Source organism: Fomitiporia mediterranea (assembly GCF_000271605.1).
Source record: "Fomitiporia mediterranea MF3/22 unplaced genomic scaffold FOMMEscaffold_5, whole genome shotgun sequence".
In the NCBI taxonomy this organism is placed as follows: Eukaryota; Fungi; Basidiomycota; class Agaricomycetes; order Hymenochaetales; family Hymenochaetaceae; genus Fomitiporia; species Fomitiporia mediterranea.
In genome coordinates this window covers 2,621,201-2,647,962 of record NW_006760390.1, presented here as the reverse complement: position 1 = coordinate 2,647,962, position 26,762 = coordinate 2,621,201, and the positions used below count along the sequence as shown (strand labels likewise).

Sequence of the window (26,762 nt, the reverse complement as noted above, 5' to 3'; positions counted from 1 at the left end):
GCGTTGAGTCGCTTACGTAAAAGAGTGTGGATCCGCGCTTCGCGAACTTTGGCTACTTCAACTCAATACTTACCCTCTTCCCCTATACAACTGCCCTTGTTGCTCTAGCTCAGATAACTTCCAGAAGGACCGAATATTAATAAGGGTGTGCGTTAATCATGGCGAAAGCAGATAAAGAAGCGGTCCTGTCCGACTTGGTCAGTCAGTTAGAATTAATTCATCTGACTCCAGAGTCTCGAATAGTGCCCTTGCACGAGACATCCTGACGCGCGTTATCTTACTTACAACACTGCACTACAGACAAGTCGGATATTCGCTTCTATGATGGGAGAGATTGCTATGGACGTAGCTATCCAGGCGCAGAAGGAAGAGAGGAATAGTTTGAGCGTTTGTAAGATTTGTGGTATGCGGTGAGTTTCTGGTTTGGTTTTGTCTTATACGAGTTTGTGTCTGGTTTAACTCAAGTATGGGGTACGTGTATGTTATAGGTGTAACCAAGGTGAATTCGAATTTTGTCTGTATACTACATGCCAGGTCGTGTTTAAAGTGCATCCAGTACATGCTCTCCCGGAGGCTGCACCAGCTGCTGGGAGCTCACGAGCGGGTTCTCCAACGATTGATGGCCTACCTCCTCCCGATTCTGGCACGCCGGGAAGTTCTGGGAAGTCTGACGGGAATATCAACCTGAGCTGTGTTAACTGTCAACGGCTCGTGAGCTTATCTGAAACTTGTCTTGGAGTTAGTACATCGAAACTAAACAAGCTTACTTCCAGTTTGCATCCAACAGGTATGCACAACACCTTACTACTTGTCTGGGTGTAGGAACTGGTGTAAGGCGTACTGCTCAGAGAAACGCCGTGACGAAGACGAAGTGAGTTTGACATTCTTTCCGTTGTGATTGATGTTGAATTTCCAAGAACAAATGCGAATACTCGTTCGGGATCTCCGTATGTGGATGAAGTTGAAGACGCAAAACCTATAAAAGGGAAAGGAAAGGCTAAAGGGAGAGCCGCAGGTATGTATCATTTCCATTTTTCATAAATTTCCTTCACTATCATCCGTCTGATGAAAGCTCCAACAGCCGAAGACGATGTTGTTGGCGCACTGAAGGTACGCACTGCCGCTAACTTCTATACAAATTCAAATATATCACGAGCTCAAATAATTACAAACAGTCTGGGTTGCCTCAGCCTTCTCCAACAAAGAAGCAGAAGAAAGGGAGAGCGACTCGTGAGTATAGCGTTTTTTTACATCCCGAACTGGATTATCTCATCTGTATCCGCAAACAGCAGCCACTGGAACAGGTCCGCCTCGACTACCAGGGAGTGTACGTCTCTCATCTCATTTTCTCTCCACCTTTTCCAGGCAGATCATCTTAGCCTAACAAAACAATTACAGCGTCTAGGTCCACCAGGCTCAAACCCAAAACCGCCCTCCAAAGTCCGCTCAACACCCACCCCCTCCATCGCCTCCCACATCTCCAAAACCTCACACTCGCCCTCCGCACACTCCAACGACTCCTCAGACGCCGAAGGCGGCATCCCCGCCACGGGCGGCACCGGCGTCGACTCAGGCGCAGAAGGCGAAGGCGAGTCGCAGTCTTCTGTCCTGGGTGGGATTAGCCCTTCGTTGCCTACCGCGGAATCGATCGGTCGTGGACGAAGTAAGGCTGGTAGTTTCAGCCAAGGTACTGGGAGTGGGGGTGGTAGTAGTGCTGGTGGAGGATCAAAGGCGAAGAAGGTTACTGGGACGGGTCCACCTGCGAAGAAACCACCTCCACCGCCTGTGAATCGTTTACCGAGCCTTCCGCCCCCGCCTCCTCCGCCCGTTAGACAACCTAATTCTACTTTCCTCATCGGTAAGCACGTTTAGCCGACATAATACTCCGGTAAAAGGTTTTGCTTATAATTTTATCTGTGCTGTAGATATTGAAGGGGATGAAACTGGTTCTGACACAGACTGAGTACCGCATCAGTGACTCTGCTAAAGCTGAAAGATCTTGTTTATCGATTTGCTCTGCTATATCTATTTTCATATGTATGATGACATCGTGTGCAATATTGTTCCTATCTTGTACCACGTACATCTTCCAGTGAATGCCATCATCAGTTATTTCGGACTAAAATATGTATGTATATTCAAGGACGACAATACTATTTTCGCTATTTACTTTTGTGCGACGAGATCAGAATATCTCACCGAGATTAACGCGGTGTACGATAGCGTTGTACGATTAATGATGAAGAGGGCTTTTAGCTGGGAAGAACATCCAGAGAACGATCAATGTGACAGTCTGTGCAACTGTCATGTACACCAAGACCTTAGGACCACGAAGATTGGACATGGCGCCAGCAATGAATGGGAATATAGCTATCAATACCCATTTGTTAATAAACGTTGCAACAAATAAGACGAACACTCACAGCTGCCGAGATTAGAGAAGCCAGCGCTATGTAGCAATGCAGACTTGTTAGCTATGTAATGGGGCTTGCACAGCACATTAAGTAGAAGCGTACATTATGGCCATAGTGATCATATGAGCCTCCTTCGGTAACAAGTCAACAGCGAGAGCAAGCACGCTCGGGTAGACCGGTCCATAGAGTAGGCCCACAATTCCGGTCGAGAACGCATTCTCGAACACGGAGTTAATAAACCATATGCAGAGGTGCATCGATAGGGCGCAAACTATGGAGAGAAGTCCGACGACAACGAAAAATTTGTTAGTACGGATGTATGCATCGGAATGATAACGCAAAACCTACTTAGGATAATATGAATTGCATGTTTGCGCTGCGTGAAGCTGAGGCTGTTTGATCGGTGTCAGCGGGTTCAGATAATATTTACGAGAACGGAACAATGAGGACGTACTATGGCGAGGCAAAACCCGTGATAAATCGAGTGATGGCCATGCCGGCCCAGAATCCACTTGTAACATACCCCACAGTGTTCGGGTTCGCATTCTATAATTCAGAGGATGAATAGGCGGTAAAATCGTTTGTATATTGTCGGCATACCCTAACTGCCAAAAGATAAGTGGCCATCTAGTAGATTGAAGTGAAATTAATTTGAATCCAATGCAGATTATCCGCAAGTCAACTCACGTAGCCCTGAGTAGCCGTCTCACTAAATTGAAAATGTTAAACAGCGCCGGCGACCGTCGGAAAAATAGTAGGACCACACTCACCTTCCGCTATAAATGCACATGAAAAAGGAAAAGGCCCAGATATATCGCAATCTCAGCGCCAACCGTAAAGCTAAAAGAAAGTTAGTCGTTAATTTCAAACGTAAGATTCAATAAACAGACCTGATCGGTCCCTTTGTTCGGTCAAGGACGCGGATAGAGGCCAAGGTTTGGAGCCCATCGACTTTTCGCTCATCGCCGTGTTGGAGCGGGCCCTTGTCGGGCTTCCCTCCTCGGTAGCACCCGAGTTGAAACTACTCGATTGCATCCGAGTCTCGATATATGCCCCATCTAGAGTGGAGGAGCAATTGCTATCCTGAGTGCGTTCGTTCCGTGTAGGTCGGAATGAGAGAGCAAGGAGACCCGTGTTCATGGCGGAGAGTATTAGGGACCCGAGATAGAAGTGCGACCACGGGATGCCCCTTGCCAGCAGGGTTTGGCAAACGAACGGGGCAGCAAACGCACCGATAGCTGTATGGATGGAATAACCGTATTGTTGGTCACACAACAAGGTAAAGAGGTACTCGGCAAACCGTACAATTGCAAGCATACATCTGACCAAGCGGACGTCTCGGACTCGCTGCGACGTACGCATTCCTGTTTGCATTTGTTATGCCAATCAGTTCGATGTGTTTCTATTATAGCGACATGCTTACACGGTACCTGATTAGCTAGTCAGCCAAGCTTAGTCACTTCTCTTCGCAAGAACACGCACCGTTTAAAAAGGCTTTCCCTAGAGATGCGATGAAGTAGGCAATGAGCACATTCGACAAACCAGTGGCAGTGCCCATGAGCACAAAGAAACTCGCATGGAACAGGCTACCGATCACCAAGATCCGGAATCGAGCTCGAGCATGCCTTTGGCAATCGTCCCTATCGTTCCCCTTGAAACAATGGGAAGGCATTGCTCGTGTTATTTTACGTCTTCTCTGAGCAGAACGGAACCATATCGCCTTGGAAAGCCCGATACGGCTTAGCTGGAAGCTTCCCAACAGACACATGACTTGCTCGATCATGATGACGCCGAGGGCGAAGCTGTGACACAAATTAACTTTTAAGCTTGGGCAAAAGTTCAAGCGTGATAGCATGGCCTTACCCGAATGTGCTTGTCACGAAAAGTAGGGAAGACATGATATAACTGAGCTCAAAATCATTCTTGATATCTCGAGTGCAAGGAAGATAAGTATTTCCGGTATAGCAAGTTCACGAGCTTGAAAACATACGGGGAAGGATGGTCCCGGTCACTAGATTGAAACATCGCGGTTAAGCAATCCAAGACGTCAGCTCCTAGAAGCAGTAGATTGCACAATCACCTCACCTCCGTCGGCCCAACCGGCTGTAAAGAGTGCAAAGAATGCACCAGCACATCTAAACCAAAAGCGTTCAGGTGTCTCCAGCGACGACTCTTGTGCTGAATGTTCAACAGTCTTCTCCGTAGTAGGCCTCGTAGTTGATTCTCTGGTTCCGTCGTTCTGGACTGATGGCACTCCACAGTAGTGCGAAGCTGGCCCATGATTGTTATGAAGATGCACCGGAGCTGGTTCGGATAATACAACTGCCAGCGAACGTTGGAATAGTTCTGCCTGGAAGCCATCATGGACGATTAGATCAATGGTGCCATGTATCTGATGGTTTTATAGTGCTTACATTTTGATTTTGACTGAGTGGCAACGCTTCGCTCGTCGCAGTTGTTACTCGATTCCCCAGGTGACATTCAGGAGAAGTGGAGGAATTACTCTGACAGGACGCTTGAAGAGGCATTAAAAGAAGAGATTAATCAGAGCTAGGCGAAGACTGAAGAAGGGGCCTACTTCGACTTTCTGTTATAACTTGTTATAAATATAGTTCCCGGACATTTGTAGTCTTTCGTGATGCATGACGTGTTGTCGGATCCGTTTCAGAACTCGAAAAAAACCTCGAGATCGTGGTGAAGGTCCGGACGTTCATGCGGAACGACTAACCGAAGTACTAGCACGAGGTAGGTTAAAGTCCATATTTCTGTCGTCGATACGAAACTGCTCTGGGCCACTCGGATGCTCGCAAGGGGCGAACTGTGCAGAATAATTTCTCGGCGCCCATGAACGTAAGCCCCGCACGGTCATTCAATGCAAGAGCTCAGAACTCGGCGAGGTAGTCAGGGACGATTGGAGCTAATAAAGTGCAAAACCAGTAGGACGTGTCATTGAAGAGGCACAAGTATGGATCGAATAAACATACTTTGATTCTTATGAAAGCCCTTGGAATGCCGAAGTTAGGCGACCACGTTGATAAGAAACGCAAGTGGACTTTCTCATGTATGCTAATCAGGTGTCATATTATTCTAGTCTGCTCATGAGAGCAGCTCTGTGGCCGATCCGAGGAGTATGAGTGGAAGAAGTCAAGTTCGTCGTGTTCACTGTTCAGATCCGTGTTGTGTCCCAAAGAGGAGACGCGGATCTATTTCCAAACTCAGAATAAAAATGACTCCTCTCTCTTACAGTGGACGCGTCTTGGAACTCGATTTTAATTTTCATGGTGTACAGTTTTTCTATTTGAACTCTGTTCGAACATCTTGGATTAATCGGTTACTAGTTTATGGAATTATGGCGAGTCCTGGTGCGTCAATGCAGATGCTTCGTGTTATAAGTTGTTCACGTGTAGCATGTTCCGTAGTCGCTACGTATGCCGCTCTCGCGACGGTCTCGCTCACCATCGGTTACTGGGTGGGCACCCGCTGGGCTATGAGAACTTTAAGCTCTGATGAAACGCCAAAGAATGTTGGCGACATAACGAAACCCACCGGTGACTCAGAACCTGGAGCAGATTCGGATTCTAGTTCGTCGGAAGAGCCAACGGGTGAAGACCTCGCATCCGTAAAGGCTGGTTTATTCGAAGACTGCAAGCTGGTGAGAAAAATGTCTCGTATTTGCACTAGGTACTTATGAGCTCCCGCATATTAAAACCCGACAGGCCCTCGTTGTACGTGTGGACTTAGGAATGTCATCTGGCAAGATAGCGGCACAGTATGTCTTCATTTCAACTTTATCCACAATCTTCCCCGCGGACACATGTCGTTGATGCGTCCTTCTGACAAGATAATCGCCTCTTTAGATGCTCGTGAGTCGTCCGTTTATCGTCCGTGTAATAGATACGTCATTGCCGACAATGGACGCCTTCATTTCTCCTAGCCATGCGACCTTAGCGTGTTATAAGGCCCTGGGCAAATCAAACCCCGCGGTATGTGATCAGTCGCCTTCCATTCCACCGACTCATGACTGGGCTGTGCGCACCGTTGTAGCTATTGCGGCGCTGGGAAAGAACAGGGTGAGTACCCTCAATCGTGTTGCAATTTCTGTGATAACTTACTATAACTTTATTATTATATCATTTATTCGGCTGCCGGTAATACAGGCAAAGCAAAGTGGCGCTGCGCGCAGACAGTGACGAAGATTTGGAGACAATGGAGGCTATGGCGCGCAGCTTGAATCTATGCGCCCGTGCCATTCATGATGCGTGAGTAATAGCCTCAAATTATACCATTCTCCTTCTGACCGTTGGCACAGCGGGAGGACACAAATCGCTGCCGGTTCTCGGACAGTACTCGGAATCGGACCTGGTGAGATATTTCAACGTTCTTGCTCCTCATTTCGTTATTGACGTAACATCGAAGGACCCGCGAGACTCGTAAACCAAGTCACAGGGAAATTACGACTTCTATAACCGCTTTTCAAATTCCATGGAAGCGACAATTAATGATCGTCTGTCTATTTGTCTGAGTTGTCTTCAGTGCCTTCAGTTCGTTTACTTGGAGGAAGTGTCGGAGCTTGCGGCGATAGACTAAGTCAAGGGTACTGGATTGCTTCCGGATGTTCGTGACGCCAAGCGATTACCGACGTTTCATTCAATTTGTACAGACTCAAAAGTTTGGCTCCATATGCCTCATTATTAGCCTTCACCAAAGCGAGGACCTTTCATGTCAGGAGGGAAGCCTTCTCAGCATTGAATGGGTGAGGGCAACATCGGCTCGTCGGCTCACTGACGAGCCAAGAATTTGGCTGTTTAGTGCGCCTGTATTCATCACGGTACAGCCAATACAACTATACCACGGACGCCATAAAATCCAATGCATTCTTCTGCGGACTTGATCGTGAGGAGAAGGGTGTGGAGAAAATAGACTATCAAAGTCAACTGCCTTGTAGAGCCCACTCGTTGGCCTCCGGCCTCGGAAAATGCTCTCACCATCTGTAACAGCCGTCAAGACTCCCATTGTTCCTATATGGACTGGATCCCGCATACACTGCCTTGCTTGACATCTCTATCTCCAACAGTCGTACCAGAAGCAACGTATGTGTCTCCTGCGTGTCCGACAATGGCGGCTAGTAGAACGAGGTGCGTTCCTGGACTGACAGGTGGTTCTGTTCCTGCGGATACGACAAATGACGCTGTAATCTTGCTCTCGTAACTCTCCCAACCTCAGCATTTTCCACAAATGTTCAAGTTGCCGTGTCCACCCCACTCAATGCGACTATCATCATGCATAAGGTTGTATTGAGTTTTAGCACAGAGCACCTCATGAGTCCTTATCTTCATGCAGGAGTGGACCCCCTGGGCCCTGAGTGCTTCGTTTTCTGTTAAACCGAATCTACCTCTGAACAGTCCGCACATGATAACTTAGTCTCGTTTTTCTCCCAACCTCAACATTTTCCATCCAGAAATGTCCAAGTTGCCGTGTCTGCCCCACTCAACACAACAATCGTCGGGCGTAAGTTAATTGAGGTATAGTACAGGGTACTTTGTGAGTCCGAGTCCTTGAACTTGAGTGCTTCATTTCCTGTCCAGCGGCCTCCAGCCACATTACATCTGAACATCTTGCACATGATGATTTGGCCTTGTTTCTCTATCAACGTTAGCATCAACCACAGATGTCCAAGTTCTCGCGTCTATCCCACTCAACTTGACTAATGTCAAGCATAATGTAGATATTGAGATTTAGCTTACAGTACCTTGTACTGTGGGACCTTATCTTTGTGCATACATGAACTTGCATGCTTCATTTTCTGTTAAGCCTAATTTACATCTGAATAGTTATCATATAATGTAAATAGTAAGTCCTTTGAGATAATGTTTCTCATGCTTCTAGACTGGAAGGTGCTTGCATGATGCAGGTTGCACAATGGATGTATGCCCCTTGTACAGGCGTATCTGAAGAATCAGGTTGATTGACTTTCTAGTATGACTTCTACTACAAAGGTCCTACTAACAGAATTGACGTGCATGGGTATACATTTTAAAGCAGTAGCTGACAATCAAAATAAATAAATAAATAAATAAAGCGTAATGCACTGTACATTCGACTTCTGGTGGTGTGAACGATTCGTCGCATCAAACCAGATGAATGCATAACCAGTATAAAGGCCCAGAATACAGTAAGATTTGTCCAAGCACGTAGCCTATCAAGCCAGTGAAACAAAAGTATGTCTTGACGTTTTGATGTCTCGAGTGCACAGCTAGCTAGTAGGAATTTGCTCTTGAAGAGTGAGACGGGATGTAGTCAAGCACTTCGTTAGTGGCGTGACTTTCGGCGCGTTCTTTGGCTTCTTCGAAGACACCACAAGCTAGAAGTAGGACGACGATGAATATAGTCATAATAAATCCAGTGATGACAATTGCGACGACTACAGAGATGTGATCAATACTGACGCAAATAATTACGTGCGGTACTGTGGCATCCACCTTTGCAGTACGAGTATGGCCTTTTGTAGGTCTGGATAAAAGTGTGAAACGCAAGCTTTCGGGGAGAGTAACTTTTCTTGGGCTTCTCCTGTGGCTGAGCCTTCTCGGCAGTGTCAAGGTTGGATGTGTCCGGTTGACTGGGCTTATAACCGAACAGACCTTTTGCGGCTTGTAGGGTAGGCATTGCAACGAGATTCTGAGTAGGTAAAGAGCGTGATGAAGGAATGGACCACTAAGGCGCTTCACTAGCACCGGTGAGCGCAGCAGACGACGACGACGAGGGTGAGAGATGTGAGCCACAGGCAATGAGAGTGAGCGGGAGCCGATGCCCGTTCGCGAGAATTACGGGCGTCACGTGCATTGGCTGGCAGGCCCCCGCAACGGAAATGCTTCCTCTTACAGCGCCATCCACCAAGCACCGCTAGGCCTCTCTGCCTGCCGACAGCTCTCATCCTCACCCTCTTTCCGCGACGCTCATTCTCGTCAAAGTCCACGCTCTTTGCAGCCCGTCATCTTACTACTTCGCTGGTCGAGACATACGCCAACACACAACAAGAGCACAGATGGCTGCTCCCAGGAATATCTACCCCGCGAATAACTCCTCAAATTACCTTCCTAACTACCCTCCCCGTCCAAATTCAGATAGCTTCGAGGACTACAAGCCACCTGCAGAGGACGACATCATCGACTCGTACACGACGACCGCGGTGCCTCTGCCGAAGCAGACGTCCCCTGGAAATCCCGCCTATCTGCCACCACACGACAGACAGGCACCGCTTTATCCCCCCTTCACTCAAAAACCATCGTACCAAAGCTCATGGGATGGTCAACCGGATACGCCTGGAGGTGGTGATGCTTTACCTTCAATCCCGCCGAAGGAGACGTTGAAGGTGGAGAAGCGCAGTTTCCTGGATACCGTCAGTTTAGACCTTTGCAGCCTAGTGGTGTTGTTACTGATTAAAGTTCAGATCCTGCCGGACTCGATGGCCTGTCGGCTGTACGTGCTGACGGTGCTTCTGGAGACGATCGTCGACATCACGATTGAGGCAGACTTGTATCTTCGAATCAAGGATTTTTCAGACACGGGGGACCTAAGTGCGAAACGATTACCAGTATATCTTGGGATATTCTGTTTTGCCCAGTAAGATCAGCGCTATGGCCACTTTTCGGTAGGCTGATGATTTGCACAGTTTATTCCAGCTCGGGATGGCTTTTGATGCTGTGCACGCACGGAACACCCTCCAATTCATGGCACTCACGTCGGTTCTTTCTTTTTGTCTCTGTCTTCTATCGTCTCACGGATTATTGTCATAACAGTATCTTCAATGCTCTATTCTTGCTCTACGCCGTCATTCAAATATTCGAGATTAGGTCTTCCTTATCGTCTATAACAGAACTCAAATCCAACGGTGGCATCTCGGACATCCCCGTAAACGTTCTGACAACCATCATTCCAATTGTCATATCCGTCGCCGAGATAGCGTACATTGCACTCGGATGGAAGATCTGGCGTGAATTTGGATGGAAAGTCTACAAGCGATTAGGTGCGGATCGACAGGTGAAGCGTATGTACGCGCAGTATCAGATTTTCGTGGGGATCATGAAGTTCGACGTGTTCTTTTTCGTCGGCTTTTGCGTGCAACTCATTGCGCTTGTCCTGCAAAATGGCGATTGGGAGTATTATGTTACGGTTGCGGCTTTACCGTTCTCGATTCTAGTACTTGTCGATGGGTTATTGGCTGCGCGCTATGAGAACAAGTTAATGATGTTGTCGTTCATGCTTGGGTGCGGAGGGGCAATGGTATACTTCGTATACAAGGTTCGTTCCGTCGGTCTTGCACGCCATTATAAGTTGCTCACTTGCTCTGCAGCTTTTCAGGATTTACCAATTGAATAACATTGAGGATGTGAGGCGGACATTGACGGTCTTTGGTGCATTTTTATTATTATTCCCCGCTTATTGGTTCTCTCGCTTATGTCTTCATTTTCTACCTCAGCCGTCATCGCAATCATGCTATTGATCGCTACCGTCATCTTAGCTTTCATTGTGTTGCGTAACTTTGGTGGCGGGCTCAAGTATCACAGTACGTCTCAATATCTCATATCAAAACAATCCCGCTCGAAGATACTGATTCTTGTACTCCCCTCAGTGAACAAACCGGCCCGCTCGAATTCCCTTCGTCGAAACGGAACGAAATTCCAGCACGGCCCAAAGTCATCGTACCCAATGTCGTACAACCCGAACCGCATGAGTATTGATTAATCGTAATTGAGAGAGATCAAGAAAGTATCCAAAAGAGAAGAAAAGAAATTTACGGACCTCTCTCCTCTCTTCACTCATGTATTAGTTCTTCTGCCTATCGCTCCTGTTACTCAGACTAGCCTGCGTGTCGCCGTACCCCCCTGAATGGACATTGTCACCTCACCACCATGTGCATATTATATAAACATTATTCCTCTCCATCTCTCCTCTCTCCCTATTTGCATTTGTGAATGAACCGTGCCATGCATTCTGTTCACGATGCAAAGATAAACCCCCTCACCCGCCCTCCACTCTCCACCCGCCGTCCGCTATCACCATTGATCCATTGCTGTGTCCATATTCCATATTCACTCTCTATTATCTATGCAAGTACCGAAAACGTAGTACCTTAGTTATCTCTGCGCCCTTTTTTTCTTGCGCTTATAGTTGCCAGGTGTAATTTTAAGCGTTCAGTTCCGTTGAACGAGCATTTTCCTTTTTCTTTCCTTTTTCTTCTTTCGTGTCGTGAGTATTATGATGAGATTGGACATGGTGAGTCGAGTGTTTCTAGTTAAGACAAGAGGGAGTGACATTTGAGAGGAATATTAATGAGTTGAGTAATAGAGGGGAGAGTCTACTATGCGTTCTCTAGTGAGTATGAGTAGTCATTGCGAGGATGGAGAGCTAGGATGCATAAAAGTGGATAATTTACTGAAACTACTCTTTACCTTTCTTCAACACAAGAAACAACAACCAACCCATCACATCAAAACCAAACCAAACCACACTACGGCACCCAGATTAAACCAAGCTTATGAAGCTAACGAAACCTCCAACGTCCTATTCAAATCATACTGGAAGATATTCTTCGCGTCGACCTTAATATGTGCACCGAGCGGTATATCCGAACCAGTTTTGATGGGCATGACGGCTATTAACCCTAGCATCGGGATGTAGACTTCTTGATAGTGCATCCATCGGACGAGGTTATAGATTGGTGCGATGACGACGGTTGCGTCCATTCCTTTCAGCGGATTATGCATATGATTTGATTTTGATTTTGATGAGCGAGCGAGCGAGTCCATGTACCGCTCGATGTAGGTATGTGCCCATTGACGAGTATGTGCTCTGTACGCCCTCTTCAAGACTTGTTTCCGCACGTTAAGTATGTCAACCATGTCCTTCATCTTCTCGTCATTTATAGGTGGTGGATGGGACTCTTTTCCGGGTAAGAGCGCACTCTTAATTTGCCAATGCATGAACAAGTCGTCCGACCTCCGAAGAGGCGACGTAGTGCGTATATATCCCTCACCATCCGGGATTCCAAGAATCCAGTGTCCAGCAGGCTCTGATGTGAGTTCACCAGGAGGAAGGCCTATACCCTCCCGAGCGAGAACGGAAGGACTGATGAATCCTAGAGGATCACGTTCGGCAAGGACACGCGAAAGCGTGGTCTCTTCGAGCTCTGCAGAAGCCATTGCGCGACGTATACCTGGGATATTGTGTTCCAAACAGAATCGCGAAGCAACGCGCCCAGCGAGCTTCATACATTCAGCAACGAGCGATCGAGAACCAATTTCTGAAACTTCGCCTCGTATGACGGTGTATCGGAGCCTAGGATATCCACGGTAGAGAATCGGTTGCGTGACATGGGGAGGGGCTTGTGGGACGGGCTTGTCGGGGAAGGTGACCTGTGGTGAGTTGAGACAGAACGTGAAAGCGTTTCTCGCCAGGCGTTCAGCTACTGTACGACGAGTTACCTCGAAAACAAGTTTCAAGTTTTCCTCATGTTGACGGAGATATGAAGTGTCAACCGTTCCAGAGGACTCTGAGGCTTCTGGCTCGAAGGGTGTGAACTCAACTGCAAGTGCTCCAGGATCTACTACGCTATCCACGTCGCCATATCGCAGTTTGTGAACGTTGCGTACTCGACCTGCGCGAACTTTATAATCCAGTATGTCACCCTTCTTCCCCACCTTTGCGCTGAACGTGAGCACGTTCTGGCCACTAGTACGCACACCTTCTCGGCCCATATCACACAGCTTGCCTATGTCTGCCGGAAGCATAGGGATTGTCCTATGGCCGAAGTAGTACGTCTCGCTGCGTTTTTCAACTTGCTGACGCAGTGGATGCGTGAATGGGATAACGGAGGTCGGATCAGCTACGTGAACATGTATCCAGACTGAATTAGGATCTCCCACAACGCGCTCAACGGATATGCCATCGTCAAGCTCCTCGGCGTGTGCGTCGTCAATGACATAGACGGGCATGTCCCCAAAGTCGTGTCGCACGTTTTCATGAGCATCCGTGGTAAGAAGGCCTGGTGTCTGGGCCTGAGACTTAGGCAGCGACGAACTCGCTTTCGTGGTAGAAGCCGTTTTCTCTTCCACACCAATGGGAATATGAAGCCCCTTTTCCCTGGACGCCAAGTCCTCCCAAGGAGTGAACACTCCTATTTCTCTCAAGAATTTAAGAGTAGTATAAGACGTGATGAGTTCCTCATATCTATACGTATCCTTGATAATAGCTGGGACGTTGCCTGCGTAAGAGTCTTGCTGGATCAGTCGACCCTGAATCATCGACAGCTTGAGGAAAGTTATTATCTCCTGGTCTTGTGGAGTGAACTTCCGTTTGACAACCTCAGCGACAGCGGGAGGTTCTTCGGTTGATTGGGCTGCCAGTGCGCGAGACTGGTCAATAAGCAGCCTTGCCTTTTGCTGGAAAGCATTTATCATAGGACTTCTTTCGCGCACCATCTGTTTCACTTTTTCGATATTCTTAAGGTCTGAGAGCGGACGGACATCGAATTCGTGTACGAAACGGTGTCGCGTTGGATGACAGACGAACTCATCAGCTCGTTCCATGAGTTGTCTGTGCACTGCGAAAAGGGTGACAATTGGTACGTTCGGAGTGGCATCCAGCATTCTCGCGACTTGCATCGTCGAGACTTTGGTCCATTCATCTGGATGTTGCGCACGAACTTGATGGTAAATATCCTGTATAGCACGGCCAAGTCGATATTGTTCCTTCTCAACTGCTCGCTCGAAGTCCCGCGCTGCCTTGAGGATACGGATTCGCGCTGCGAGCTGGAACTCGTCTTCGTGTAGTTCTTGCGTCCCACATCGCTCGGCGAGATTGCTATCTACAAAGTTTGGGACGGCGAACATGATATCCGTTGTTCTGTGTACGATGACCTCTCCACGGGTAGTTATACTAACCGTGTCCTGGTGATAGCCTATATTGTTCGTAGCACCGAGCACGACGCCATTCATCGACTCCGCATTTCTACAAGGTAAAACCGGAATATTAACACTTGGTGGCAACGATGCGCAAAACAGATGGGAGCTCACCTTCGAAGCTCAAAATAAGTACCGGGCTGGAGAGCACCCGTCCCAGATTGCACAAGGTCCTCCATACTCCAATCCTCCAACGGATGTCCAGAGAAAATATTCGGCTCTCCTCGACCATCATGTTGTAACGGATCCTTCTTCCTAGACAAATCCTGTTCATATCTCTTTCGCTCACCCTCCCTCTTATATGTATGCCTCCACTCAGGGTTATACGCTTGGTTCGCCCCCTCAACTAGTTCCTTTGCCGTCCCTCTTATTCGTCTTAAATCACTTTCGTCAACTTTGTATGGTCTGGGTTTTGGTTTTGATTTCGTTAGGACGGCGGAGGTGGCGCGTCGGATTTGTCTGACAGATACATCTGTGCTTTTGGAATGAGCCCGGCGCAGGGAAGATGAAAGCATGGACGGGACGTTGTAGTCGTAGACTCTCGTAGTTCTGTCCACAGCCTGGCTGGCGGACGCAAAAAGTTTGGAATTAGAAATAGACGCGTCGTCACGTGGCGACTGATTCTCACTCACAAATTCCTACGCTATCGTCCTGTGTCCATATTCCCTATTCCTCTGTGTTACAAAAAGTTTGCAGCATATTATGGTAAAGAAATTTAGAAAAAGACACATTGTACTGTGGCATCTAACGTGGTGAACGACAGAATTTATTGGAAAAAAATACTAGTAGTAGTACTGTTGCACATTGGTACTTCTGTGTCATTACAAACTTTGCTTTCTACTTCAGCAATGGCCTTTCACATTCCAAAAAAAACAAGTCTCAGCATTATGGCGAGCAGCTATTTTTTTTCTTCTTCTTCTTCTTTTGGTTGGACATCAAAAGTAGAGACATATTTTTCTATATTTTCAGCTGCTGTGCCACTCCAGTCTGTCCCCTCCATCTCGCAGGCCCTCCACGATGGCAAGGCCCGCGTCGCCGCAAGAATGTCCGCAATGACATTTTCGTTCAATGCTAGCGTGTGTCTGCCCGATGACGTACCACCTGTGTTCGCCGCCATAGGTTGAAACTGCAGTTGCGTCTGGCTAGATACACTGTTGTCATTGCCGTGGGGAGGACCCTCTCGATTGAAAAAGTTTGCTGCGTCGTTGGATATATCGTCCTTCAACACGCCGTCCGACAAGATCCAGTCTTGCCAAGGTGGATCGTTGGACATGTCTGGACTAACAGGGTTAAAGGGATGGAACCCACGAACACGCATCTCGTGGATGATGAATAGGGAAGGGAAAGGCGCGTAACGATCGCTGGTATCGAGCGCGATCGTTTTACCATGGAACTGTTGAAGATAGTCACTGCCAGAGTAGTTAACGAACACAAACTTGCGAATCTGTCTCTAGTTAACACTTGAACTCAAAGCAGTGACAGAAATAAACTCACATTGGGATAAAACCGAATAAAGAAACCATAGTTTTCAAAAGAGAGACGATGGTTAGGACACATAAGCAGGCCATTACGCGGTTCATGTCGTGGATATTGGTTGGCCTGCGGAGGGATCCATCTGCGGGCCTTGAGTTCCAACCACTGTACCTTACATCAGCCTCGCAATAAAGTAGGGGCACTCAACGCAGTTTTCGCTTACAAAATCTCTTTCTGACTGCCCCACAATATAGCAATGTTGAAGCAAGTATCCTCCTCTCAATCCACAGATGACACAGCAAGCCCGCCCAAGAAACCTATCCCGTTCATCTATTCTGACGTCGCATGCAGATGATGTCGACAAAATCGACACACTACGCTCTTCCCAACCATATCCGGAGGGAGGGTGATCCAGCAGCAGAGGAAGAGGGAATGCAGACAGAGGTGTCATGATGGCTGTCGCACTTAGAGTCTGTCTCAGAGTCAGACGTTGTTCAGTTCCAGATTGAATGGCTAGTACGTCAGATTTCACGTGACACAGTACCCATTTTCAGTTCGTGATATTGAAACGGTTTTTGTTTACTTGATTTTGTATCTTTTGGTGTTGAATGGATCGAGCTTGGAGTGCAAAGAAGAAATTGGCGTGTAGTACAGGTACTACTAGGGTAGAGTAGAAATAACAGGCGCGTCATCACGTGGCATCTGACGTGGAAAACGACTTGCAATAGCTAACAGTAGCACTCTCTTCTGAACACAGGCGCAATGCAACCCCGGCCATGACACAAAGGTATCCTTCTCATCACTTACTGTATAAAACCTACCTCATACTAATTATAACTAGATATACCATAAACCAGAACTCCTCGCTACGCGACCGCTCCGCCCTATTCAACAACCACTCTTCAACTCCATATTCCTCCTACCCAAGCAGTCGGAGCGCCTCCCCCTACCTCGCCCAACAACCATCAAACCGCACCGCAGACGAATTAGAGTCTCAGAATGACGAAGCGATAGAAGGGCTTAGTGCGAAAGTCAAAGCACTCAAAACAGTCAGTCTCTCTCTCTCTTTCTCTGTCACTATTCTCTTGCTTCTATAAGGCAAAGGATGTTGTACGCTAATGAGTCTCGAATTGACTACGCCAGATCACCATCGGCATCGGGAATGAGATCAAAGACTCTGCCGTTCAACTAAGCCAAATGGTGCGAGCAAATTTCCTTCATCTCCATACCTCACTTCACTCATTCACTTACACGGACTGCTGCTGCTAATTAGAACGATGCATTCGAAGAAACCACAGGAATCCTCGCAGGTACATTTCGTCGTATGAACAACATGGCAGAACGCCAAGGTTGTCGATGGCTCTGGTACATAGTATTCCTCATTTTAGTATTCTGGTTCTTCATTGTTGTATGGTGGTTTAGACGATGAATCTCATTTACACGCACTGCTATTGCAAATACGGACACTTCTAATGTTACAATATACACAACAGGTCCTGCTGTCTCCACAGTTCCATGGCTCCATCTACTACAGCAAAGCAAAGCAAGACCCACCAGAAATATATGCCTCCAAACTAAAAATACAACTGCAGAGAACAATAACGATAGCAAATAACTACTACTACTATGCGATGGACCGTTCGTTATAACGGGTCTCCCAATTTTGCTTTGCCAATCTCCCAGATCATCCGTTGACGGAGATATGGCATGTTCTGCTGCGTGAAATTGAATTCTTCCTCTCCGCGTGAAAGGTACTCGAGAGTCTGGCAAGTGAACACGCCACAATCGTACCCGTTCTCTTGCTCTGGGTACATATCCGATCTGTAGTCTTCCCATCCAGTAAAGTCGAATGGTTTTTTCTTCTTGTTCTTGTGTTCCTCGTTGAGGTACATCCTCAATGCCTAACAATCCATTAGTGACCCATGAAAGACGACGTGAGTTCAGAATAAATATCCCACCTTGTAGACATCGCTTCTATGAAAGCCCATGCTATCATACGAAATAATCCGTTTCCGCGTAAAGTCAATCGCAGCAGACGTCCAATGCGCATTCCCGTGATTAACAGCCATCAAGATAATGTCCTTCGAGAAAATATCAACTTTCTTCGTCCACTTCGCCAACCGACCCTTTTCGTAACCGGATTGCAACTTCGGCCAGAAAAATGACGAGAAATAATGTACGTTCAGAACCTTCCCATTACGTTCGTTCTCCTTAGCGGCCTCAGCTTCTGCTGCTCGGTCAACAATGAGCTGTCCGTAGAAGTTGATGATCTCGTCGTTTAACCATTGACCTGGGCCAAGACGGGACAAGTCCGTATCGCTGACTTGCTCACGTCCTGCCTTCGACACGACACCACGTTTCCGTAAGATCACATTGAGTTCTTTTTGTGCGTCGCTAGGCAGTCGTTCAGGAATAGGCTTGCGTTTCGGATGGAGACGTTCTTGGATGCGGTCGCTCTTGAACTTCACATTTTTCGAGAGCTCCTCCAATTGCGGGCTAAATGGTTTTGGTGGCTTCGGACTGGCCGAACAATAAAAATTAAGCTTGTTCCAACGTCGCGTAGAACAAGTGGTTCATCCATACCTATGAAGGGACTTCGTCGCTTTCTCCACCGCACGCCTGAAGAACTCCACCTGTCAAGAAGAGGCATAAGCACGGGGCTCGAACGGCAAAATAAGCACGTACGTCATCTTGAGGTAAAATAGGTGTTGATTTTCTACTGCCGATACTACCAGCGTAAGCTAAAACACATGTCGGTTACACTCAACTTCGATAAAATGCAATGAATATCTTACAGTGCTTCCAGTCTTGTTTTTGTATTTCTTCCAAGCGACGTCGATATTGGATATAGCCTAGAAACAAGTTAGCAAAAATATTAATTGTAATTGAGTAACTGACGGTAATTACCTCTGAAGGTCTCAAAGTCCGACTTGTATCCTACTCAAATCTGGTTCAGCATAAACAGAGACGTAGAATATGTTATGCACTCACCCATGGCTCGTGTACGATCATAAAGTAGACGTTGCAAATGCTCTTTTACATTTTCTCGATGCTTCACGCCATGCACATAATGTGTTAACAGATCTACATCCTTCACAGACAAATTTTGCTCGTACCTGTCCTTCATAGATGTGACTTTTCCGCTTATACTTCTTCCCAACTCCACTTCCACGAAGCCCATCCTGATTACTCTGCGCTATCAACCTTCGTATTGAATCATTCTGAGTAGGCGAATCTACTCCGTTGCTCGACTTTGGTGGGCTGTCCGGGTGAGAAGTCCTCGTTGAACTCGTTCCCGACGCACTAACGTGCGAGAACTCTGCAGACGAGGAATTCGAGGAGGATACAGGTGCTGGAGGGGGTGGGTAAAAAGATGATGCGGATGAAGATGTAGAAGCTAGGATATTCGTAGGTGAGTTGTTGGAATATGTTGTTGGAGACTTCTTCGGCGAGACACTTGATGGTTGAGTTGTGGCTGGCGTTTCTGGTGGCGGCGTTGTTGACTGGTCGATATCCGCACTATGTCTAGGTAGCGAGGCGTCATCGGTGTCTATAGTATGTATACAAACCGTCAGTACCATCGTCCACTCCGCTACCGTTAAGTCCGATATAATACGAGTGACAACGCACCACGGAATGCAAACATGGCTTTCCACTGCCACGGATTAATATAATTCTTCGCAGCCGAAACCGTCGCATAAACCACATCCCCGACCGCACAAGCCGTATCTACACTCCGTACCCATACTTCCGACCACTTTGCGGTCAGACTCGGCTCCTCCTGCTGTTCATGTTGACGTGACATTCTCAATGTCAAGTTTGCATCCGAATCCCGATTCGAGTAATTTGACTTTGCTCTTGTTGTAGATGTAGGAAAGCTGATGCGCGCAGACTTTGTAGGGCGAGTTGAGAGGTGCGCGTCTGAGGCGGACCGCTTTTGGGGTGAAGAGGACATAAGAGTTCTGCAGTCGCAGTAGTGTGTGCTTTTGTGCAGGACACGCAGAGCAGAGCCTTCAACAAGGAGAGCGTGACACAAGGTCCGTGTCAGCCGCGGCTTGTTCAATTGAGGCTTAGTCAGCCCCTTACTACCTTCATTTAACAAGAAATAAGTACAAGTGAATACAGCACAGCAAAAAGAAGCAGTGAATACAACTATATGTACAGTTTCAAATTAGAGACATTATTATCTTTGCACCAAGTACTAGAAATGAAAATATTAATAACAACGACAGATAATGCCGATTTTATGTCGGTTCTGGAGTAGCCCTTGCTGAATCAACACCCTTCACCGGGAATCCGTCGCCAAAGCTGAATTCCTCGGCAGTTCGCCATTCAAACTAAATGGTATTTAAAAATAAGTCAGACCTGTTCAGTGCATAACTTCCGCAATAATACACCTACCCCATCCTTATTGACTTCGATATGCGTGTCCTGCGAAGACTTGATCACGACGAATCTCCGATATCTCTCTCGAACAATCTGCTGTGTCTGAAGCTGCGCGAGGTCCTCCACAATCTCAGCCTCTATCGTAGGTCCTAGCTCTGTGTCTGCCTTGTTCGAATAGTCCGAAACGAACGTAGTATAGCATTCTTCAAGAAGCTGTAACGACGACTTGGACAGAGTCGCATGCTGTGCTATGATCCATCTATTGTCCTCCCCTTCGTCTTCGAATGGAGGAACCTTGCTTGAACTGGGACTGTTCATCAATGCTACCTTCCCGTCTTCGATTAAATCGAGGATTCTCGAAAAAAAGAACGGTTCTCTTCGGTTTGGCAAATGAAGAATGTTAAGTATGTAGCTCTAGATAACAGCATTGAAATGCCTCACCTAGCGTAAACGGAACTTGGATCTTCACCCGGGCAAGACAAACGGACAAACACGGCCAGCACAGAGGGAAGCATATAGCATTGCCATAGGCGATGCCTGTTAATATGTTCAATCAACTCCGCAACTCGAAGCGGGTTCTCCAACAGTGCAGTCGCAGTGAAGGTGACAATACCACCTTGCGTATTTGGTCAGCATATTATGTGATGGCATGTAAAAAATGGGATGTCACCTAAAGGATAGATTTCTCTAAACCCCCACAGAGAAGGCTTGACATTCTCATGACTGCCATAAGTGACAAACCGTACTTCCGGCGTCTCAAACCGTCGTTGCGTTATCCCAGGTAACTTTCGAATGCTCCGAACAGATCCGACATGAACAAACACTATTCGAGCGTCTAAGATATCGTATCCGACATTATTTGCTTTAAAAAACGACAGGACGTCGAGTAAAGCTTTGGTTTCTGGGCGCATGCCAGGAATTCTTCGTCCTCGTTGTATTGGTCTGGATTCGACTTGGTGTGTCCAGATACAGTAGTCCCGAGAAGGCAAGAATTTTACGAACGAAAGATCAAAGCCAAGGATGCGAAATGCATCTTCAAGACCAGGCCTCGAAGTTACAAGGGGATAATCTCTGCGTATCAGGTCCAGTTCCTTTTCAAATTCCGAGTCTCTCAGTTCATCGGGTTTGAGGTACAGGATATTGTACTTTGATGGAGGGATATGCCATGGCATCAAGGCAAGCAGCAAGCAATCTGCAGATTTGTATCGGAGTGAAAGATCGAGGCGCTCGCACATATCCTTGTCAGTTGAAGGAAAGACTATCACCTCTGCAACGTGTCCGTAACTGGTCATGAAAGCACTTGAGATAATCTGGGAATCATTATTTAGATGAGAACGGTACGATAGCTTGATTGAACCCACCAGCCGTCTTCTCTCCAAGAATTTCATAAAAACTGCCAATGCATCCTTATCTCCTTCCGCACGCTGAGAAATTTTCGCAATCTGGTCCATTTTCTTTAGTCCTCGAAGTATTATGTTCAACTCTGGCTGTCGGTAAGCTTTACTGAATCGCAGCGAGTCTTTCGAGTCCAATACTTGGTTCAGTCTGAAACCGATTTCCGAAGTCTCGCACGGGTCGTGTATCGTGACATTACACAACTTTTCAGCAGCATTGCAAGTGTCGAAGAAGAGTTCTCCGGACCAGCTCCATTTCTTCGTAAATCTGAGGAGGAATTAAGGCTAGTTCAGAATTTTGAATAGAGCTTCGAGACTCTCACTTGACGTTCGGCGGGATCGCAGTGGTCGTCATTGTAGGGGTTGAAGCAAGGTTCCTTTATGTCCAAATGCAAATCAGCGAAAGAAGCTAGGAGCACTGTAAGAAACTCACTCTGGCTTCTGAGATCTCACCTGACTACACAGTTGAATCAGTTATTGGATGGATCACAACGGCAGATAAAGAAAGCTCTTACTCGAAGGTCAGCGTTGTCGCTAAGAAGTTGTCTGCATCTTCTAACGAAACCGGGGGATTGTCTGCAGGCGGAGCTGGAGTTGGAGTTGGAGTTGGAATGGATGGTCGAGGACGGGGCGGAAGACTAGTAAAGAAAAAAATTGAGGATATTACTTTACAGACATGAACAAGTGAGTGCACGACAAACAATTGTTTGGATGAATCAGTCGGGGGTTCCCTTGGGCTTGCAAGGGAATGTATGGATGATCGTGGAGTCGGTATTGAACCTCTCGGCTTGGGTATCGGAGGGGCATCACCTGGTGGTACCGTCGGTGAGTTCACGGGACTGGGTCGGGTTGCTTCGGCATGTTTCTTTGAGATTTTCATTCCCGAGTACTTGTTTGGCGCCGTAGAACTCGTCTGCAACGTCGGCCTTTGTGGAGGATTCACCTTCAGTTTTACTTTGGTCACTTTCGAAGGTGCCTGAACGGATATCATGAGCGCAAATCGAAACCGCTATGCTAGATGGAGCGCACCGGTGTAGGTCGACTTGCCTGTTTTACTTTAGGAACACTCTTCACCTGAACACTAAGTGGCACTGAGTCTGAATCTTCTGAATCACTCTGGATTCGGAGTGAGTAAAACTCGTCAAGATTCTAGGCTAACAATAAACTTACTGTAACGCGCGGAATCTGCTTCGAGACATCCGCTTGCTTGCCAGCTCTTGGCTTCGACATCGTCGGAGCGTCATCTTCTGAATCACTCTGGATACAATGTGAGTAAGACTCGCTAAGATTCTAGCTTCGAAATAAACGTACTCCGGCGTCCGGAAACAGCTTCAAAATATCTGCTTCTTTGGCAGCTCTCGATGTCGTCGGAGCATCACCTTCTTTGGTGACTTTTGGAACCTTGGTCTTCTTACTCTGCTCCTTTTCTTTTCGTTTCTGTACAATGTCAATGGATCAATTTCTTCCATGGGGAGATTATTAGGCTCACAGCAAGATTTGCGGCCTTTTCTGCCTCCATTTCTTTACGGAAATGTCTTCGTTCATTTTCTAAGGCAATACTAATAAGAGTCGCGCATATTTCTGGTAACAGCTAGCAACGGAGTCACGTACTTATCCATTGATCTGATGCTGAATATTCAGTACCTTGAGGACCTGGTTTTTTCTTGTTATGTTTTCCGACTTCTTTCCAGAAATTCTTTAGCAGGCGGGTGCATTCTGCAACATTTTCCTCTGGCTCCCACCTTTTTCAAAAAAAAAAACGCGTTGAATTATTGAAAGCCTTCCGGAGCCAATGTGTTAGGAATCTTAGGATACTCACGTGTCGTCATCAGAAGTATAGTCAAACCACTTTATTGAATGAGATAGTATCGAAACATAAGACATAAACTAAACACGCACTTTGACTCTGTACTCCTACGGTTTGATATTTCGTAAGTAAAGGTAGGTGCCTTTGTTATAACTGCAAGCAACGAAGGAAATTGACGTACAAATATTCCATAACCGGCGACTCTTGCTTTGGTAATGACCTCTAAACAATCATTCGGAATAGCAGCGCCGAGAGGATTCAGTCTACCTCGGGGAAGGAACTGTAGTGAAGGGTGGATTGAAACTGACCGACTAGGAAGTCCTGGTCACCGGGAGGTTCAGTGCTGTCATCGTCGGAAGCATCCAGATCATGCTTTCCCATGAGTGCGGAAGGGCAAGGAGGTTGAGCGGAGTGAAGGAGATGTCGCGTGAAGACGGAAGAATAAGTCGAAGTAAGAGCGGCGGCTGTCCGCGGCGGAGAGAAGCTTCAGGTTGATTACTTCGGGCAGTGCACGAACGCGAGACGCGGCAATCGTCTGTCCTCTCTGACTTTCTTATAGACTCTGCGCTCCTTTCGCCCTCTTTATTTCCGTCCTCCTCCTCGTACAATGCTTGCATCACTACGCAAAGTCAGCGGTAGAGCTGCTCGTCGAGTACGCATTCCTTGCATGTTTTTGCACCATCGAGTTAATTATCTTTCGACAGGCTGTGTCTGCAGGTCAGAAACGGTTCCTCTCCATTCATGAATACCAATCGGTCAACCTCCTCAACTCAGTTAGTCTCTAAATCTACTCATTTAATGAGTTTTATTGCTTATATGACCGCTTTCAATAGTTTGGGATTGCAACCCCGAAGAGCGTGGCAGCCAAATCACCAGAAGAGGCATTCGAGGTGGCGAAGAACTTCGGTAAGTAGTTCTCACCTCTTGAGTCCCGTACCCTTCATCTCATTCCGTACTTTAGGCACCAAGGACCTCGTAATCAAAGCTCAAGTCCTCGCTGGTGGTCGTGGAAAGGGTAAATTCGACAATGGACTGCAGGGTGGTGTCCACATCATCAACAGGTGCGCATCAATTCTACCAAGCTTCTAAGTGACCACTCATTTTGTCTACTCTACGTCCACAGCCCCGAACAAGCCAAGGACCTCGCAGGCAAAATGATCGGTTCAAAACTCATTACGAAGCAGACGGGCGAGAAAGGTCGGATATGCAACGCTGTAAGCCACTTCCATACTTCCTCGGACGTGGCATCTCATCCTGAGGCATTTTATTTTTAACTTTTCCTCCTCGCTATATTTTCATACATAGGTGATGCTCGCCGAGCGCCGCGACGCCGCACACGAATACTACATCGCAGTCCTAAATGACCGTGCCTCACAGGGGCCCGTCCTCGTCGCCTCTAACCAGGGAGGTATGAACATCGAGGAAGTCGCGGCGAAGGACCCGAACGCTATTATCACCACGCCGATTGACTATGCGAAGGGACTGAGTGACGAGGAAGCGTTGGGTGTTGCTAAGAAACTTGGGTTTAAGAGCGAGCAGGCGGAGAAGGAGGCTGCGAAGACGTTCCAGAATTTGTATAAGATCTTTAAGCAGAAGGACGCGACGCAGATTGAGATTAACCCGTTGGGTGAGACTGCGGACGGACATATTCTCTGGTAAGCAAAATCACATATCTTCAAGTTTCTATGAGTTTGATTTGATTTTTTGGAATCTGGATTAGCATGGACGCAAAGTTCGGCTTCGACGACAACGCATCCTTCCGCCAACAAGACATCTACGCACTCCGTGATATCAGCCAAGAAGAACCATCCGAAGTTGAAGCACAGAAACACGACTTGAACTTCATCAAGCTTGATGGTAACGTGGGCTGTCTCGTTAACGGTGCTGGTCTTGCAATGGCTACTATGGACGTGCTCAGCCTTCACGGTGGACAACCTGCTAACTTCCTTGATGTTGGAGGGTGAGTTATCTTTTCTTATATTGTTGTTGAGCTGCTGGTTTAATGTTTTGAAATAGAGGAGCTACACCTGAAACTGTGAAGAAAGCGTTCGAGATCCTGCTCGCTGACCCTGCCGTCAAGAGTATCTTCATAAATATTTTCGGAGGTATGTAATCATCACAGCCCTCCTCTACCAAATTTTCCGATTAATTGCGTGCTGATTTTGGAAAAGGTATCATGCGTTGCGACTACATCGCCGAAGGCGTTATCAAAGCGACCAAGGACCTCGCTCTCAACGTCCCTCTGATTGTCCGATTGAAGGGTACGAAGGAAGCTGAGGCTAAGCAGTAAGGATTTACCTTTCTTTACATTTACATACACTACGACTGCAACTAATTTATAATGTTTGTTGTTCAAGACTCATCAAAGACTCCGGTCTCAAGATCTTCGCCTTTGATGGATTAGACGAGGCAGCGGAACAAGCCGTCCAAGCTGCCCACGCTTAGCTTACACATTCTCTGTATACGTTCCGTATAAATTTCGCGTAATTTACTAGACGAGCTTTTTTCTTTCTCAAACCAGTCCTGGGCGTATGTTGCTTTTTCTTTGACGATGATACGAAAATTCCGCATTGCGCGATAGCAAGAATCAGCTCAAAGTCAATCAAATTCAATGAGTTTGTGAGTGAGAAAAGGGGGGGGGGGGGAAGAGGGAAAGAGACTGTCTCGATTGAATTTTTTTGCTGAATTGCTAGATATATTGTCTTTTCAATATGCTGACTGACAAGATCCAGTCTTACCAGGTTGGGTCGTCGGGCACATCTAGACTAACAGAATTAAAGAGGTAGAACCAACGAGCACGCATCTCGTGGATGATGAATAGGGAAGGGAAATGCGCGTGACGATCGCTGATATCTGATATCGAGAACGATCATCTTACCATGGAACTGTTGAAGTCTTGAAGAGTGCGTGTACCAGACCAGAGAAGTTGACGAGTACAAACTTGCGAATCTGTCAAGTTAATACTCGTCAACTTCTCTCGTCGTGAACACTCAGCTCAAAAGGCAGTGATCATTGATGGAAATAAAGTTATAAACTTACCCCAGGACAAAAATCGAATAAAGAAATCATAGTTTTTCAAATGCAAGGCGATGGTCAGTGGTCACCACATCACACTTTTGTGCAGAGTCTGACAAGGCAATATATGTACATGTAGACAATACAATCGAACATAAGGACCCACAATATACAAAAAATATATGTCTTAGCAATATATTCCAATACATTTTCGTGTTTGTTTTTGTGATGGCCCATACATAAATAAGCAGGCTATCACTCAGTTCTGAGTTCATGTTGTGGACAATAATATTTTGTTTAGCCTGCCTGCAGAAGG

The 26,762-nt window shown here is 46.9% G+C and overlaps 10 protein-coding genes across 10 annotated transcripts; 5 read left to right on the top strand and 5 right to left on the bottom strand.

Moving 5' to 3' along the window:
• The first annotated feature begins 92 nt into the window (after positions 1-92).
• On the top strand, positions 93-2,149 carry FOMMEDRAFT_19579 (uncharacterized protein). The gene is made up of 11 exons (XM_007265861.1): positions 93-197; positions 301-410; positions 489-499; positions 557-711; positions 774-871; positions 918-1,015; positions 1,082-1,110; positions 1,176-1,230; positions 1,290-1,327; positions 1,399-1,858; positions 1,926-2,149. Exons 1-11 carry the CDS (start codon positions 159-161, stop codon positions 1,961-1,963), a joined length of 1,131 nt encoding a protein of 376 aa, XP_007265923.1. The 5' UTR covers positions 93-158; the 3' UTR covers positions 1,964-2,149.
• Positions 2,150-2,233: 84 nt separating this feature from the next.
• Positions 2,234-4,942, bottom strand: FOMMEDRAFT_155450 (MFS general substrate transporter; the record flags this gene model as incomplete). Its single annotated transcript, XM_007265860.1, has 16 exons — positions 2,234-2,370; positions 2,424-2,449; positions 2,517-2,685; positions 2,763-2,806; positions 2,869-2,960; positions 3,015-3,041; positions 3,102-3,123; positions 3,185-3,254; positions 3,305-3,652; positions 3,720-3,778; positions 3,838-3,844; positions 3,897-4,216; positions 4,278-4,344; positions 4,405-4,425; positions 4,500-4,764; positions 4,829-4,942. 16 exons carry the CDS (start codon positions 4,940-4,942, stop codon positions 2,234-2,236), a joined length of 1,788 nt encoding a protein of 595 aa, XP_007265922.1.
• Positions 4,943-5,752: 810 nt separating this feature from the next.
• Positions 5,753-7,268, top strand: FOMMEDRAFT_19578 (PTH2-domain-containing protein). Its single transcript, XM_007265859.1, has 9 exons — positions 5,753-5,776; positions 5,834-6,066; positions 6,131-6,183; positions 6,272-6,277; positions 6,349-6,397; positions 6,459-6,484; positions 6,572-6,673; positions 6,724-6,776; positions 6,831-7,268. The coding sequence occupies exons 1-9, from the start codon at positions 5,764-5,766 to the stop codon at positions 6,878-6,880; spliced, it is 585 nt and encodes a 194-aa protein (XP_007265921.1). The 5' UTR covers positions 5,753-5,763; the 3' UTR covers positions 6,881-7,268.
• Positions 7,269-9,306: 2,038 nt separating this feature from the next.
• FOMMEDRAFT_106949 (uncharacterized protein) lies at positions 9,307-11,463 on the top strand. The gene is made up of 7 exons (XM_007265858.1): positions 9,307-9,810; positions 9,862-10,034; positions 10,084-10,152; positions 10,211-10,712; positions 10,765-10,825; positions 10,891-10,977; positions 11,044-11,463. The coding sequence occupies exons 1-7, from the start codon at positions 9,457-9,459 to the stop codon at positions 11,154-11,156; spliced, it is 1,359 nt and encodes a 452-aa protein (XP_007265920.1). The 5' UTR covers positions 9,307-9,456; the 3' UTR covers positions 11,157-11,463.
• A 203-nt stretch (positions 11,464-11,666) lies between these two features.
• FOMMEDRAFT_167529 (RNB-domain-containing protein) lies at positions 11,667-14,914 on the bottom strand. The gene is made up of 2 exons (XM_007265857.1): positions 14,486-14,914; positions 11,667-14,420 (listed from the first exon to the last, which is right to left on the bottom strand). The coding sequence occupies exons 1-2, from the start codon at positions 14,884-14,886 to the stop codon at positions 11,948-11,950; spliced, it is 2,874 nt and encodes a 957-aa protein (XP_007265919.1). The 5' UTR covers positions 14,887-14,914; the 3' UTR covers positions 11,667-11,947.
• Positions 14,915-15,147: 233 nt separating this feature from the next.
• On the bottom strand, positions 15,148-16,316 carry FOMMEDRAFT_167528 (uncharacterized protein). Its single transcript, XM_007265856.1, has 3 exons — positions 16,068-16,316; positions 15,866-16,009; positions 15,148-15,815 (listed from the first exon to the last, which is right to left on the bottom strand). The coding sequence occupies exons 1-3, from the start codon at positions 16,293-16,295 to the stop codon at positions 15,270-15,272; spliced, it is 918 nt and encodes a 305-aa protein (XP_007265918.1). The 5' UTR covers positions 16,296-16,316; the 3' UTR covers positions 15,148-15,269.
• A 304-nt stretch (positions 16,317-16,620) lies between these two features.
• FOMMEDRAFT_155443 (uncharacterized protein) lies at positions 16,621-17,273 on the top strand (the record flags this gene model as incomplete). Its single annotated transcript, XM_007265855.1, has 4 exons — positions 16,621-16,631; positions 16,686-16,893; positions 16,988-17,044; positions 17,118-17,273. 4 exons carry the CDS (start codon positions 16,621-16,623, stop codon positions 17,271-17,273), a joined length of 432 nt encoding a protein of 143 aa, XP_007265917.1.
• Positions 17,274-17,487: 214 nt separating this feature from the next.
• On the bottom strand, positions 17,488-19,799 carry FOMMEDRAFT_133617 (cysteine proteinase; the record flags this gene model as incomplete). The annotated part of the gene is made up of 9 exons (XM_007265854.1): positions 17,488-17,745; positions 17,803-18,364; positions 18,428-18,477; positions 18,530-18,585; positions 18,640-18,696; positions 18,752-18,781; positions 18,836-18,896; positions 18,961-19,394; positions 19,475-19,799. 9 exons carry the CDS (start codon positions 19,797-19,799, stop codon positions 17,488-17,490), a joined length of 1,833 nt encoding a protein of 610 aa, XP_007265916.1.
• A 201-nt stretch (positions 19,800-20,000) lies between these two features.
• FOMMEDRAFT_167526 (uncharacterized protein) lies at positions 20,001-23,812 on the bottom strand (the record flags this gene model as incomplete). Its single annotated transcript, XM_007265853.1, has 17 exons — positions 20,001-20,181; positions 20,246-20,606; positions 20,672-20,846; positions 20,901-21,892; positions 21,948-22,001; positions 22,058-22,081; positions 22,140-22,262; positions 22,326-22,600; positions 22,654-22,740; positions 22,795-22,881; positions 22,936-23,061; positions 23,114-23,172; positions 23,236-23,366; positions 23,444-23,472; positions 23,524-23,538; positions 23,613-23,653; positions 23,740-23,812. 17 exons carry the CDS (start codon positions 23,810-23,812, stop codon positions 20,089-20,091), a joined length of 2,745 nt encoding a protein of 914 aa, XP_007265915.1. The 3' UTR covers positions 20,001-20,088.
• Positions 23,813-24,015: 203 nt separating this feature from the next.
• Positions 24,016-25,945, top strand: FOMMEDRAFT_140310 (succinate-CoA ligase). The gene is made up of 10 exons (XM_007265852.1): positions 24,016-24,083; positions 24,136-24,204; positions 24,265-24,337; positions 24,393-24,492; positions 24,555-24,645; positions 24,737-25,086; positions 25,152-25,391; positions 25,448-25,536; positions 25,603-25,717; positions 25,789-25,945. Exons 1-10 carry the CDS (start codon positions 24,039-24,041, stop codon positions 25,874-25,876), a joined length of 1,260 nt encoding a protein of 419 aa, XP_007265914.1. The 5' UTR covers positions 24,016-24,038; the 3' UTR covers positions 25,877-25,945.
• Positions 25,946-26,762: the final 817 nt, after the last annotated feature.

Bases quoted from the DNA above. Each gene is read 5' to 3' on its own strand.
- FOMMEDRAFT_19579 (XM_007265861.1), top strand. From the start codon at position 159: ATGGCGAAAGCAGATAAAGAAGCGGTCCTGTCCGACTTG. The intron at 198-300 runs GTCAGTCAGTTA...ACTGCACTACAG, and splicing joins AAGCGGTCCTGTCCGACTTG to ACAAGTCGGATATTCGCTTC. The intron at 1,859-1,925 runs GTAAGCACGTTT...TCTGTGCTGTAG, and splicing joins TAATTCTACTTTCCTCATCG to ATATTGAAGGGGATGAAACT.
- FOMMEDRAFT_19578 (XM_007265859.1), top strand. The intron at 6,485-6,571 runs GTGAGTACCCTC...CCGGTAATACAG, and splicing joins CGGCGCTGGGAAAGAACAGG to GCAAAGCAAAGTGGCGCTGC. The intron at 6,777-6,830 runs GTGAGATATTTC...GTAACATCGAAG, and splicing joins AGTACTCGGAATCGGACCTG to GACCCGCGAGACTCGTAAAC.
- FOMMEDRAFT_106949 (XM_007265858.1), top strand. From the start codon at position 9,457: ATGGCTGCTCCCAGGAATATCTACCCCGCGAATAACTCCTCAAATTAC. The intron at 10,826-10,890 runs GTGCATTTTTAT...TTTCTACCTCAG, and splicing joins GCGGACATTGACGGTCTTTG to CCGTCATCGCAATCATGCTA. The intron at 10,978-11,043 runs GTACGTCTCAAT...TACTCCCCTCAG, and splicing joins TGGCGGGCTCAAGTATCACA to TGAACAAACCGGCCCGCTCG.
- FOMMEDRAFT_167529 (XM_007265857.1), bottom strand. From the start codon at position 14,886: ATGCTTTCATCTTCCCTGCGCCGGGCTCATTCCAAAAGCACAGATGTA. The intron at 14,421-14,485 runs GTGAGCTCCCAT...TTTACCTTGTAG, and splicing joins ACTTATTTTGAGCTTCGAAG to AAATGCGGAGTCGATGAATG.
- FOMMEDRAFT_167528 (XM_007265856.1), bottom strand. From the start codon at position 16,295: ATGACACCTCTGTCTGCATTCCCTCTTCCTCTGCTGCTGGATCACCCT. The intron at 16,010-16,067 runs GTAAGCGAAAAC...TGTAAGGTACAG, and splicing joins GGCAGTCAGAAAGAGATTTT to TGGTTGGAACTCAAGGCCCG. The intron at 15,816-15,865 runs GTGAGTTTATTT...AACTAGAGACAG, and splicing joins TTATTCGGTTTTATCCCAAT to ATTCGCAAGTTTGTGTTCGT.
- FOMMEDRAFT_140310 (XM_007265852.1), top strand. From the start codon at position 24,039: ATGCTTGCATCACTACGCAAAGTCAGCGGTAGAGCTGCTCGTCGA. The intron at 24,646-24,736 runs GTAAGCCACTTC...TTTCATACATAG, and splicing joins AAGGTCGGATATGCAACGCT to GTGATGCTCGCCGAGCGCCG. The intron at 25,087-25,151 runs GTAAGCAAAATC...AATCTGGATTAG, and splicing joins GCGGACGGACATATTCTCTG to CATGGACGCAAAGTTCGGCT.